The 13,237-nt window shown below is 46.9% G+C and overlaps 1 protein-coding gene and 1 long non-coding RNA gene across 9 annotated transcripts in view; one reads left to right on the top strand and one right to left on the bottom strand.

Moving 5' to 3' along the window:
• The window catches only part of LOC132228510 (uncharacterized), a 107,366-nt gene that overhangs the window by 42,804 nt on the left and 51,325 nt on the right, over positions 1 to 13,237 (top strand). The window lies entirely within an intron of this gene.
• The window catches only part of CLYBL (citramalyl-CoA lyase), a 224,912-nt gene continuing 216,292 nt past the window's right edge, over positions 4,618 to 13,237 (bottom strand). For 2 of the 5 annotated variants that reach the window (XM_059685031.1, XM_059685035.1), the window contains 2 exons: positions 8,967 to 9,086; positions 7,853 to 7,978 (listed from right to left, as the gene is read on the bottom strand). In XM_059685031.1, the coding sequence (XP_059541014.1) occupies positions 8,991 to 9,086 (96 nt within the window). In that variant the 3' untranslated portion in view covers positions 7,853 to 7,978; positions 8,967 to 8,990. Of the gene's footprint in view, positions 4,919 to 6,396; positions 6,828 to 7,852; positions 7,999 to 8,966; positions 9,087 to 13,237 lie in introns of those variants that run through there. The other 3 variants (XM_059685033.1, XM_059685034.1, XM_059685032.1) reach the window with 3 other exon arrangements.

The following is a 13,237-nucleotide window of genomic DNA, read 5'->3' as shown; positions in this document are numbered from 1 at the left end:
TGGAGACCAGTCTCCAGTGGACAACCTGCAGCGCCTGTGAGCAGCCCGTGTGAGGGACTGTTCAGTCTGGGAGTCAATAGGGACCCAGGCGCCGTGCAATGCGTTTGAGGCCTAGTTGTTTGACTTGTGATGAGCTCAGATAGCTTTGCCCTGGTCAGGCACTGTCTCTGAGGGAGCCAGTTGTTGAAAAATAGACTTCAGCTACTTTCTTATTGTTTTAAAGACCTCTTTCAGAACTACCTTAGTGGGGAACTTAATGTGAAACCGTAAGAGTAAGGCGTTCTCGGGGGTGGAGCTGTGTGGTTTAGTGCTTGAGTGTTGAGACTGTAGCTGTAGACTTGGTTTTGACAGCTGTGTGACCTTGAGCCAGTCCACTGAAAGGGTCAATAGTCCCACAACTCCAGGAGGCACACTTACATTGTATTTTTCTATGTGAATGGAGCCCCCTTCAGTCAGCAATGGGCACTGCCTAATCCGCCAGGGCTGCAGTGTCCTCTTACAAAAGCAGGCTGTTGGACAAAATGATAACGGCTTCATAGTGAAAGACATAGTGAAAGTCCAGGAGTGGGACTAGGAGATTCTGAGCAACAACAAAAGAGCCACAAAGCTCCCCTGGCACACGTACAGCTGTCGGAGTGTGCTGCCATAGCCAGCATGTCCAGGGACCGGCCCCACCAATGCGTTTTCCTGTGGGAACATATCCTGTACCTGCCAATAACAGTGAATGAGAAAATGGGGTTCACGTAATAGAAACGCACTTCCCAGCCAGCTTTGTGGCAGTGGGATTCCCACCCTGGACTGCAGCACCGTTTAGCTCCTGGATGGAAGTCACTTGACCTTCACCGAGTGCCTGCTATGCACCAAGCATTAATGCTAGGCGCCTTTTATTTTATTTTTTGTTAGGCGCTTTTTACAAAGCAATATACTTATTTATTTATAGTTTTTAATCTATCTTTCTTTGACATCAATTCTTTTTTTAAAGATTCTTTTTTAAAACGGATAAAACATACATGACATAAAATTCACCAGACGCAGGCTGCCCTGGGAAGGGCGAGACCTTGGACAAGGCAGTTGTCTGTGGCCCAGGCAGATGCGTGGCTCCAGCCAGAAAGTGGGGCTCTCCAGGGGTAGGAGGGGGACTGGGTAAATTTCTGTGCCCACCTCCTTAACATTGCAACTCTTTGAGAGGCAATTTTCTTCTTATAGTTGAAGAAACGGATGCTCAGAGAGAATAAATCACTTGTCTGAATGTAACACAACCCGTTAATTGTACAGCCAGGATCCAAACCGACGTGTCTGACAGAGGAGAGCCTTGGACCCTGATTTTAATGAACACTTGGATCGAGCTCTTGCTGGGGGTGGAGATGAGCAGGAGAGGAGGGGTCAGAGATGCATGGCAGTGCCCCATATTCAGGGCACTCACACTCTTTTTGGCGGGGGTGGGGGGGGGTGGGGGTGGGGGAGGGGCACACAGAAAAAGTGCTACCACAGAAATCTGATCCAATGCAACAGGAGGACTCGGGGAGGACCACTAAGTTGTCTCTGGGGAGTTGGGGAGGCCTCCCAGAAGTGGCCTTCAAGTTGTGTCTTAAAGGATGGTTACGAGTTTGCTGGGCAGGTTGGAGACGGAGGGGCTGCTTATGGTTTGTACGAAGGAGCGACAGGCCCTGCAGCCAGGCACAGTCTGGCTGCTTGGTGGCCCGGTCCCCTTGAGAGAGGCAACATGTTGCTGGTGTGGAGACGCCGGTGGGCTCCTGGTGGCCAGAGCGCCTTCACAGGAGACGAGGAGTTTGCACAGAACTCCCCTGGAAACTGCTGCAGAAATGCCGTTCCTGGAAACCCAGTGGAGGAAACAGACGTGCTCCTTTCCTCATCTGGGAGTTTAGGTATTAACACAGTTTTCCCAGGGAATCTAAGCCAGAAGTTCATGTTGGTTTTTTATGTTCTTCCTTCCATGGAACTCAAAAGAGCCCGTTAAAAAAAAAAAAAGTTAAGCCAGATCCTTGAGTGCATAGTCTTCTGAAGGAACCCCACACCACAGAGCTATCGGAGATGGAATGTTCATTTTCCTCTTGGCTCTTTTGCTGTGTCTGAATAACTAAGGCAATTTGATTCATTATTTCACAACAAAACCAAACCCAGACAAACCAGCTCTTTGGCGTTATGTGGACAAAAACATCTGGTTCCTTTTCATTGAGTCTCTCTCCTTCAGCTAGACATGTTAACATCGCAGGATGGTCGGTGTTTAGGCTCCCTTGTTTTTCATAAGCTGGAGTTTTCAATATATCAACTCTCTCATTTACGTAATGAAGGCGATCTCTAAAGTTCCTCCCAGGGTTTGGACTAATCGCTGGGACCAGGTCCAGCTTTCTATATGTTTACATGTTGCACACACAGTATGAGAGAGAAATTGATTTGATCAGTGGAGAAGTCTAATATAGCTACAGGATTCCCATCTCCCCTACCCTCCCCCCCCCCCCATTAGGCAGGCACAGGTGACTGGGGAGTGGATTTTCTACTCTATATGGTAATAGAAAGCTCTGTCTTTGATTTAAGGTTCAGCAGTTATACTCGGGAAAGTGTGGCTCCCTCTGACCTTTCTGAATGGGTTGATGCCTGAACAAGAGCTCACATCGGAGAAAAGCATCTCCAATTGACCACATTCTGCCCTGAGCCGGAGCACGGCTTTGCAGCTCCCTTTGTGAGGCCAAGGGGAGAAGGGGCCAGGACCCAGAAAGTGTGTTCCCTCAGCAAGGCTGACAGGCTGTTGACAAACACCCAGGGCTGACTCCACTCCTCAGACCCCAGGCAGGACGCTGGCTTCAGGACTGCAGCCTGGCGGAGCTCCCAGGGGCCAGAAGAAGAGCAGAGAAGGAGATGAAATAGGTGAAAAGAGTGGCTGGTGTTTAAAGCCCACGGTGTGTAGTTTCCCAACGTTTTAAATCGTTAATTCGCACCTCTTTGTTATTATCACGACTGTAGCCAGGGGCGCTTCTTTTGGTGTTGGCACCTGACGGTATTTTACGCCTTTCCTCCTCCCGTGACTCCGCACAGGACCATCTCAATTTTAAAAGTGCATCCGAATAGTGCCAACAATAAACACAGACTTGAAAAAATAAAGTAATTGTTGACAGAAAATAAAATAAATACAATAAACAAAAGCACATCTGGAACCAGTCCTAGACTTCCAGGCTAGCTGCCTGGCACCCAGACGGGCTCAACAGATGTTTGTTGAGTGAATAAACGAATGAAGTGATTCTCTCGAAAAAGGTCAGCGAAATCTTGACTTTCAGCAAGGTGGTTTAAGAAAGAAAACATCACCCCCGCCCCGATTATTACTAAATACTCTGTGCATTTGAAAGGAAACTCTGCAAAGTTGATTTTAGAGTTTTTTGAAGAAATTCTGAACCAAAAGCTCTCTGAAATGGAATGTCCATTTTTCAGTTTATCCCAATACCGTGTTTGACTAACGTGCATTTCAGCTTAGTGACTGAAAAGCAAGGGCACCCGGATCTTCCGAGAGTCCCCCGGGCCACGGATCCCATGGATCCGGCTCTGAGCTGGACAGGTCCAGGGCGCAGGGCTGCAGTCCCAGAGGCCGGGCCCGGGACATGCGCCTGCCCCTTGCAGGACCGTAGGTCCTGGTCCTTGCGTCTGGCCCAGGCGCCGACCTCGGGACGGAGGGACTCAAGGATCGGCCGGTCCCCCGGGCAGGCGCGAGGGCCCCGCGCAGGTGTCCGGCCTGTGTGCCCGGGGTGCTGGGGCCTGGAAGACCCGAGAGGGACGTATTGTTACACTGTAACGAGTCTGATTAACATGCTCCTGACACTTTCTCTTAGTTTCTTGGGCGCCTAGCAACAGCGCACAAAGGCGCGGGATTGTCCCGGGCTCCGCGGGGACACGGGGCAGCCTTTGATCTGCCACCATTACCGCGGGGCTGCGCGCCAGGCTCGCAGGCTCCGGGCGGCCCGCGCTGGGCATGGTCCCGGCCACCGGGCTCCCCGGCCCGCCCCGCTCTCCGCCTCGACGGCCGCTACGCCCGGAGCGACCACCGAGGACGGTGCCTGCGGGCCCCCTGCTCTCCGTGTCCGTGCGCCCCGGCCTCGGGGCTCGGAGCGCAGGCGGCGGTCGCCGTGGACTCGGTGGGTCCCGGCCCCGCGGGCGCAGGACCTTAGCCCGGGCTCGCCGGGCCCTTCCCGTCGGAAGCAGCAACAGAACTTTCAATAAGAAAAGAAAAAAAAAAAAAGAGAGAGAGAGAAACTAAAACAAAGGAGAGTAAGGGCGCGAGCAACAAATTAAAATTTTTTTTGGTAAAATTAAAAACAAAAATCTGTGGACGTCAGCCCCTTTGAGCTGAAACTGGGTTTGATCGGCTGCAAACCTCGACCACAAAAGGCGCTCACGATGATTTCGGTTCCTTCCATCACCGCCCTTTCTTCATGTCGTTGGCAGTTCTCACTGATTTGGGAGGAAATATGCTGCCAAATAATTGCTGGAATGTAAACAAACTTCCAACAACAAAAATCACCCGTCACAGAACAGCAAAAAGCTGCCCGATCCCGCCGCGCAGTATTTCAGGCACCAAGTTAGGTATTTGAAAGTAATTTACTTTCCATTTTGTTCGTCCTCTTACACTCCCCCGCGCCCACCCCGATGTAAAATAAAGCCCAGAAAGAATAACTAAGGTTTTAACATTTAAATGTTGCGGTCAACTAATTACGTCCCCCCTAAACTGCCTGTGCAAGCCTCGCGGGGGGAGGGGCTCTGGCTGGGAGGACAGGGCCCCCGAGCCTGGGGCCCAAGCTCTGCGGTGACCGACGGGCTCGGGGACCCTCGCCAGGATTAATTTAATGTGCATGAGATGCTGCTGACAATCTCAGAGCCTCTTTTGTACCGTAGATCGATTGTCTTCCAAGAACTAGAGGCAAAAATAAAAACGCAAGACATTTAGCTTTCCAAGATAAATGGAAACCATACAAGTAGAATGTTCTTCAAGTTAAAAAAAAGGTGTGTATTCTTTTGTTTCACTTTTTAAGATATCGTTAGCAATTCAATGCCCCCAAAGAAAATCAGTTTTTCCGGCAGGCAAAACTATTGGGGGCAAAGGTGTTCATGATAGTAATTGCACGTGTATTTTAGAAAAGGGGAAAACAACCCTACACGGTCTTTTCCATTTGCCTAGCAAAATACGCCAGAGAACGAGTCCCTTTGAAATTCAAATCGGAGGTGGGAAGTCTTTCCTTCTGGAGGACACTTTTCCCAGCCGGTCCGGGGGACAAGCCAGAAGGGCAGCCAGCGGTTGAACACTTGCAAATCTGAAGGGACCAGCTCCCAGATGCCCAGAAACTTCCCAACTTGTGCTTCCGGACAGTGCCTGACTCCACCGGAGTGTCCCTCACCGTTTCAATAAAACATGATTGTATTGATATAATCCTCTATACATTAAAATGAGGTTGTCACAGAGTGTCATTAAGACCTCAGTAAAACAATGAAGACATTATTGGGCACCCCCCTCAGGCAAGGTATTAGGGGAATAAAACAATCTACACCACACGGGTCCTATTGAGATTAATGAAAAAATTATGCAAAAAAAGGTCTCAATTTCATTTTCCCGTGACAGGGCTTTGCACACATACAGTCAGTCTTGCTTTGCACCTGATGATTTATTAAACTAATCTACAGTGATCACCACTGATGTTCTCAACTCAATCTTGTCCTGGCTCATTTTCTAAGTAATTGTTTCTCATTAGTTCTGATAATGTTTTAATAGTGTTGCCCATAATTTAGGCCCCACGAATTAATAACAGGGGGGTGATATGGCAAAGCGGTTTGTGATGAGCTACACAAAATATAAACAGGTATGTTTTTTAATTAATCAGATTTACTGCAAAGTCCTTTTTTTGTGGTCCATTCCCAGCACAGAGGAATTCGCCAGGTTGGCCATTGCCATCACGTTAAGTGGGATCAGTTCACCCAGTTCCTCACTCCCTGTGATACCTGTGCCCCAGCCCCCAAAGAGATGCAGGTGAAAAAACAGAGGAGATACCTTATCTCCCAGCATCTCCTTGTCCTGAAGTTTTATTTTCCAAGGAATGAGGCACAACAGGTGTGACGTCCACCAAACCTTTCCAGAGCCCTCATTAGTCTCTGCTCAGAGTGGGCACTTGGTCTAGATTTTTTGGCTCTAGTGCAGGGGTGGGCAAACTTTTTGACTCGAGGGCCACAAAGGGTTCTTAAACTGGACCGGAACAAAAGCATGGATGGAGTGTTTGTGTGAACTAATATAAATTCAAAGTAAACATCATTACATAAAAGGGTACGGTCTTTTTTTTTTTTTTTTTTTTAGTTTTATTCATTTTAGTTTGCCCACGGCTGCTCTAGTGGGTTCCTGTCTCATGACCCTACCATAATCAGGACCAGGGGGTTATAAGGAAGATGATAAATTTGACACTTGGGGAGATTTACACAGCAAGGTGGCTTTGTTTGAACAAAGTGCAGCTTGAGATTAAGGGCGTGGTGACTGTTCCAACATGGTTGGGGACCTAGGAACCCATGGGCCTGTTGGTGCTGGGTGTGGAGGCCTTGCTGAGGGGACTGCTTTCCCCAAGATCCAAATGCCTTCACCCCCGCATCTGAGGCTCCTCACAGGGAGGGCTTGTCTCTCAGTGAGCTCCTGGCTTGAGGAGGCCCCCGGTAGGGTTTGGGGGTTGTCTGTAACTGGAGTGGAGACTAGAACATCTTGCGCTTTCATCCTGTCAGAGCCTGGAGGGGTCATCCGGACCAGCACAGAGGATGGGAAGGGCAGTTGGGTTGAAGCAGAGGGTTGCCTATGGGGGAAGTACGAAGGAAAGTTTTTATTTTCCTCTTTTGCTTAAGACCAGTCCTGCCTACGGTTTTAGCACCTGAGAGAGGGGTGTGTGTACATACGACAGGTCAGAATGAGAGGAGGCCTTTGCCTTCTGAGCAGTCCTGTCTGTGTCTGTGTTCTGAGAGAGGGGTCTGACTGGATTACCCTTGTGCACACGTGGCTACCAGCCTAGGTGGGCACAATTGCAACAACAAGGTGGGCTGGGGGCTGCTCCTCCTGTAACTGCCGCCCACGGCTCCTGTCCGCAGTCTGAAGCCCAGTGTGGCTGGAGGCCATCTTTCTCCTTGTAGCCCCCTTGCATGAGGAGAGGGCTATCTCCCACCTTCCTTTCCTGCTAACTCTGAAGCATCACAGAGGACCAAGGCGAAGGTGACAGTGCTCTCATGAGTGGGTGGAGGGGGAGCATCAAGGAGGGGAGATGCCCTGCCCAAGGCGGGCCAGGGCTGCCGGGCACACACCTCCTCAGTTTAAGAGCTGCCTCCAAGGATCCTAGGCTTGGGGATATTAGCTGGTTTCTCAAGAACGTGTTTCCACAGAACCGTCCTGCTGGCTCAGGTTCCTCTGGTGTCCCCGGCAAAGCTGTTTGCCCCTCCCTGCTGAGCCCTGGTGGGTGGGTGTTGCAGGATAACACGTGGGCCTCCCCACTCTGCTTTGGTTCCATAGTGCCTTTCCTTGTGTATAACCTTCCATTCTACTCCCCCCTGGGCTTCCTGTTGGAATGGAAGAGGTAGAGGAAAAGTAGACCCCTGGTTGGGGTACGCAGTAGGGGCCACATAGGAAATAAACAGAAAGGACAGAGGAGGAGGTGAAAAATGAAAATAAAAAACAAACTGTTTTCTATTTACAAATTTAAATAAACAGAACAGCCTTCCCCGCGGTGTTTGTCTAAGAGTAGCAGCCTTGCTGCTGTGTAGGTCATGAAAAGGTTGGTGTAGAGTTTAAAACTTCCCATTCTGTTAATTTCTTAAAGAACAGTCGCCAGAGTCTCGGCACAAAAGCTCATGATTTAATGAGGAGCAGAAACAAAATCTCTGATTGTTGGTGTTTCAAATTTCATTGGCGTCCTCTGGCAAACACAAGTTGATCCTCGCAGCTTCAATACCCTTCAGCCTTCAATATAAGAGCACATGCTGAATAGGGAAGAATGGCCGGTTGTTATGTTTATTTACCCTTCCTACAAGCTGGGTTAACCTCTTCAAAACAGCTTTACTAAGCCCGTTAACCACACCACCCATCTGACCCGCAGCCGCATCTCTAATGTGATGCAAATCTCGCCGGGCACCATGTGCACCAGCTCCGAGCATTGTGCCTTCGCAGAGGCTACAAGTTTATTGCTGAGGGGCCTGTCCCAGCCATACATTTACAGGGGAAATGGCCTCAATGGCAAACAGTTAAATGGGAGATAAAGGGGATCGATGGATGGGCTTGTGTTTCTGCGCATTTATTTTTTAATTGCTGGTAACTGTTGACCTGGGATGCGGGCTTTTTTTAGTCATCACTTAGTGGTTCAAGGATTATGGATGTTTCATTTTGGGGGGTGGAGCTTAACAGTCATCGGTTTTGAAGATGTATTTTTAGAGATATTGATATAAACCAAGATGATAATCAGCTTTTCTATGCTATCTCTGTTGTTTTTGTCAGATTTCTAGTGAAATGAACACAACCCCTTCCTGTAGTTATTATTATTTAAAAGCCTGGCCCTTCTTAAAATTACTTATGGGGTCAAGTGAACAAATGAACACTGTGGAGAACATCTAAGGTGAGAGTGGTGAAGGGAGTACACCTATTTGGGCAAGACCTGTTTCATTAAAGATCTAACTTCCCCTCCCAGCCCACCTTTCCCTACTATTTTATCTCCTTGTGAAATAATGAGTCCATAGCTATATCACATTAATGAACAATAAAATCATAAGCTTGGAACCAAAAAGAAGAAGGTTCATTTTTAGAGGAATAACTGGCCAGTGAGATAACGACAACCACGAGAAATTGTGATTAACATGAACTGTAAGTGGAGAAAGGTTCCAATCTGGCATACTAACAAGTTGCCTTGAGTATTATGGTCTGTCTTTAAGAAACCTACTGTATGTGTTCCGCCCACCTGATGAGAGCTTGATTTAGCAGATCATTTCTCCTTGATGGATGTGGCAAGCGTAACAATGTTCTGGGCCTGCTTCAGTAATGGCATGTCGATCATACTCCCTCGGAAAGTAAAGGCTCCCTGGAAAACAGAGCATACAAACTTCCTGAAAGAAAGCTCGGAAATTACAGGCTTCCTTTAGGCACAAGAACATTTCAGATTCCACCTGAATTATACTGACTTTCCAACCCAACTTTTGAGAAAGCCAAAGTAAATTACAGGGGAAAGATTTTTTTTTTTCCTTCTAAAGAGGAAAAAAAAAATCTTTTAGCATTTTAATGGAGTGGAAAAACATCAGACACAGGGTATTGGAAACTGTTCATTTAACTCTTGAAATCAAGCAGGAAACAACTGTGGAAGGAAAAGGTAAATACTTCCTTATAGGTTTTGAAATATTGTATAGAACTTTAAAAACAGTAAAGCGCTCTGACAACTGATCATTATTTGAAAAATAAATGTATGATCAGGTTAACTTGCTTCTTGCTATAACATAATTGAGGGGTAACACTATCAGGGGATGAGAAAATGTAAGGTAGGATTGTACTGAGTGAAAAGCGATTCCTCTGTTGGAATACATTTGCAGGACAGGATTACAATGACAAGGGACATGAGCCTGTAACCAAAGAATCACAGGTCGGTTGAATGGCAAGACTGGAAGGAATCTCTGAGATCTGATTTATCCCCATTTTACAGATTCATTTTTGAAAACCTTCTGAAAATACTTATTGAATGCATCATGTGATCTAGTTCCTGTTCTAGAGGACGAAACAGGTCAAGGTGATTAGGAAATGTTAGAGCAGGGGCTAATACTTGGATCTCAGAACTTCAAGCCTTCATCACAGGCCCCCCCATTAACAAGGTAGTTCTTTGTGCATCAGAAAAAGAAAAACTTAACGGGCAGAAGGTAGTATTCCCAGAATATAAGTTAATATCTGGCTATTCATGTTCTTTTAATCACTTCTTTTTGCTGTATGCAATCACAACTCTTCATCCTAATTCACGGCAAGGATGCTGGTGTGAGTGGAAAGCAGAGATCTTTTGAGACTTGGAAGTGGACTAGAAAATCAATCCTAGCTGATTGATTGCATATATTGCCATCTGCTTCTGGATTTCACAAGTACTACCTGTCAACGGTCAACGCTGTCCTTATTCAGGGCTTCCTGGATGGGTCTCCTGGGCTCTCTAGAAACCCTCATGTCCCACAATTACACCAAGTTCTACATAGGATGGAGGTAAAATAAAATTGGCAGGGAATCCTTAGCAGTGACTTCAGAATTCATCTTTCAATCAACAGAGATGCTTAAAAGCCACTAGGATTAGAATGTTCACCAGGACTGTCATGAGCCACAAACAATGTTTTAGTCAATGACCAAGACCACATATATGACAGTGGTGCCCTAAGATTATAATGAAGCTGAAACATTCCTATCGCCTAGTGATGTCATAGCCATTGTAATACCATAGTGCAACACATTACAGTTGCCTACAGTATCCAGCAGAGTAATATGCTGGACAGGTTTGTAGGCTATACCTCAGAGCCTAGGGGTGTAGTGGGCTATACCCTCTAAGTGCTCTCTATGGTATTCGCACAATGAAAGAGCCGAATGACATATTTCTCAGAAGGTATCCTAACAGTTAAGTGACAGCATGGTTGTACTGCTTAACCTTCCCAGCCCCGAAATGATAAATCTGATTCATATGAACACCTGCATGGACTAAAATCCGTCATCTCTTACCCTCTTATTTTTACCATTTATACCCCCAGGTTGGCCTGTGACTAATTTCATTCAGCCTAGAACTAATTTTGGTCAGCTCTGGGACTATGATGAATTTTATGAATTTGGTAGAAGTTCCAAGGATGTTCCATGCGTTAGCAGGAGACGTGAAATCAGGGTGTGAGTCTCATGCTGTTTTACAAGGCAATAGTCTAGTTTCCTTATTGGAATAAATGTTGAAGACCAAAGGCCTCCTGGTTACCCGCCCACCGAGCGGATTGCGGCCCTGTAAAACAGCACCTCTGTCCTGCCAAGGCTGAAATAACGGGCTGGCGAGATGACATGAGCATAGATGCACATGGAATCAAAACAATGCCCAGAGAATCAAAATGACGGCGTTGGGGCTATGCCACGCTCCCTGAATCTGCTCCGGGTTCCGCGTGCATATCAAAGAGGCAGAATATTCCATGGAGTGTTTTAAGACAGAAGACACCATTTCTTGCTTCTACGGTGGTAGATTTTGCTTAACTTCCTTCATGAAGCTCAAGCTGGAAAACAAAATTCAACCTATTTGTTCTTTGTTTCCTTCACCTCAGCAAACTGAGGGTTTTAGGGTTAAGAATTAGACGCCCACCATGAATATTCCCCTGCTTTCCCATATCAACCAAAATATGGGTCGTTGTTTTTTTTAACATATGGATCTACCTGAGAAATGTGACTGGGCTGTTGGTCAGGATTTAGAAAAACAGTTTGTCAAAAGCTGCTTGGATTTGTAGGGAGGGTTGGAAACATTCCTTAATAAATGGTTACAGGTAATTTCAGTTTCATAGCCCCGTGCATTCCTGAGAAAGTGGCACACATACCATTTGCAAAGTAAAGGAACTTCCATCAGCATGAAGATTCAGACGATCATTTGGTTTAAATAGTAACTCACTCATGGTTAAAGACCTTAAGAACCATGACTAGAACAATAATTAAAATTTTCCGAGCAGATGCTAGCCTAGCACTGGACATATTTTATTTCATGTAATGCTCGTAACAACAGTGTGAGGCAGATACTATTACCCATCCCCATTAACAATATTTTCTTCTATTTCTTTTTGTGGTAAAAACATAACCTAAAATTTACCATTTCAACCGTTTTTAAGTGTACAGTTCAGTAGTATTAAGCATATTCACATTGCTGTGTAACCGATTTCCAGAACTTTTTCATCTTGCAAAAGTAACACTTGGGCCCTGACCGGTTTGGCTCAGAGGATAGAGCGTCAGCCTGCGGACTCAAGGGTCCCAGGTTCGATTCCGGTCAAGGGCATGTACCTTAGTTGCAGGCACATCCCCAGTGGGGAGTGTGCAGGAGGCAGCTGATCGATGTTCCTCACTCATCGATGTTTCTAACTCCCTATCCTTCTCCCTTCCTCTCTGTAAAAAATCAATAAAATATATTAAAAAAAAAAAGTAACACTTGGTCAGTTCCTATTAAACAACTACTCCCCGGTTCTTCTTCCCTAGCCTCTAGCAATCACCATTTTGCTTTCTGTTTCTTTGAATTTCTATTCATCCCCATTGTATTGCTGAGGAAACTGAGGCACTAAGAATTGAAGGAACTTGTACCTGTCTGCCCTCTAGCTAGTGGACGCAGAAGTGGGGTAATCCTGGCCCTCTCTGATGCGAAGCAGGCGTCCCTGGCTGGCACCCTGGGCTTGTCGACTGAGAAGTGTTCCCTGACCACCTGAGTCGGAACCACCAAAGGGGGAGGGCCGCTGGTTAAAATGCAGATCCTCAGGCTGGACCCCATCTGGTTTGATGCAGAAGGCCTGTGGGTTGGCAGGAATTCTCTGCTGATTCTAATGCACATTGGAGAAGTTCTGTGTGTTAGGTCCCCGGGTAGAAATGGTGAGGCCGGCTTTGAAATGGATACAGCTCCATCCCTGCCCTCAAGTTGCTTACAGTTTGCTGGAGGAGACAGGGAAGAAAGAAGCAGGTACAATATAATGCAATAGAATGAGAGGAAGAGCCAACGTGATGAGCCCAGAGCGACTGAAACGGCTGCCCTTCCCAATCAGGATCGTGCCGCCGGTTGCACAGTCCCCTTAGATAGGATGCCGCGTACCCACAGCAGGCAGGCATTCCCCGTCAGAGTTGCCACGGAGCTCCTTGCGCAATGGGCTTTTATTCCACAGTTACCTATGGAGTTACTTGTGAAAAATGACTGACCCACTGCTTTGGCACATTTTACTACACGCAAGCCTGTGCTTTCAGTCTCCCGGATGTGAAGGGCGGTTCTCAACCTGAGGGTCGCGACCCCTTTGGCGGTTGAACGACCCTTTCACAGGGGTCGCCTAAGACCATCCTGCATAGCAGATATTTACATGACAATTCATAACAGTAGCAACATTACAGTTATGAAGTAGCAACGAAAATCATTTTATGGTTGGGTCACAACATGAGGAACTGTTATTAAGGGGCCAGAAGGTTGAGAACCACTGCCTTAGAATGAGCCTGGTGGCACTTTAGGCA

Source organism: Myotis daubentonii, chromosome 2 (genome assembly GCF_963259705.1).
Source record: "Myotis daubentonii chromosome 2, mMyoDau2.1, whole genome shotgun sequence".
Lineage (NCBI taxonomy): Eukaryota > Metazoa > Chordata > Mammalia > Chiroptera > Vespertilionidae > Myotis > Myotis daubentonii.
Note: the sequence above shows the minus strand (reverse complement) of the source record. Positions and strands in the feature narration are given on the sequence as shown.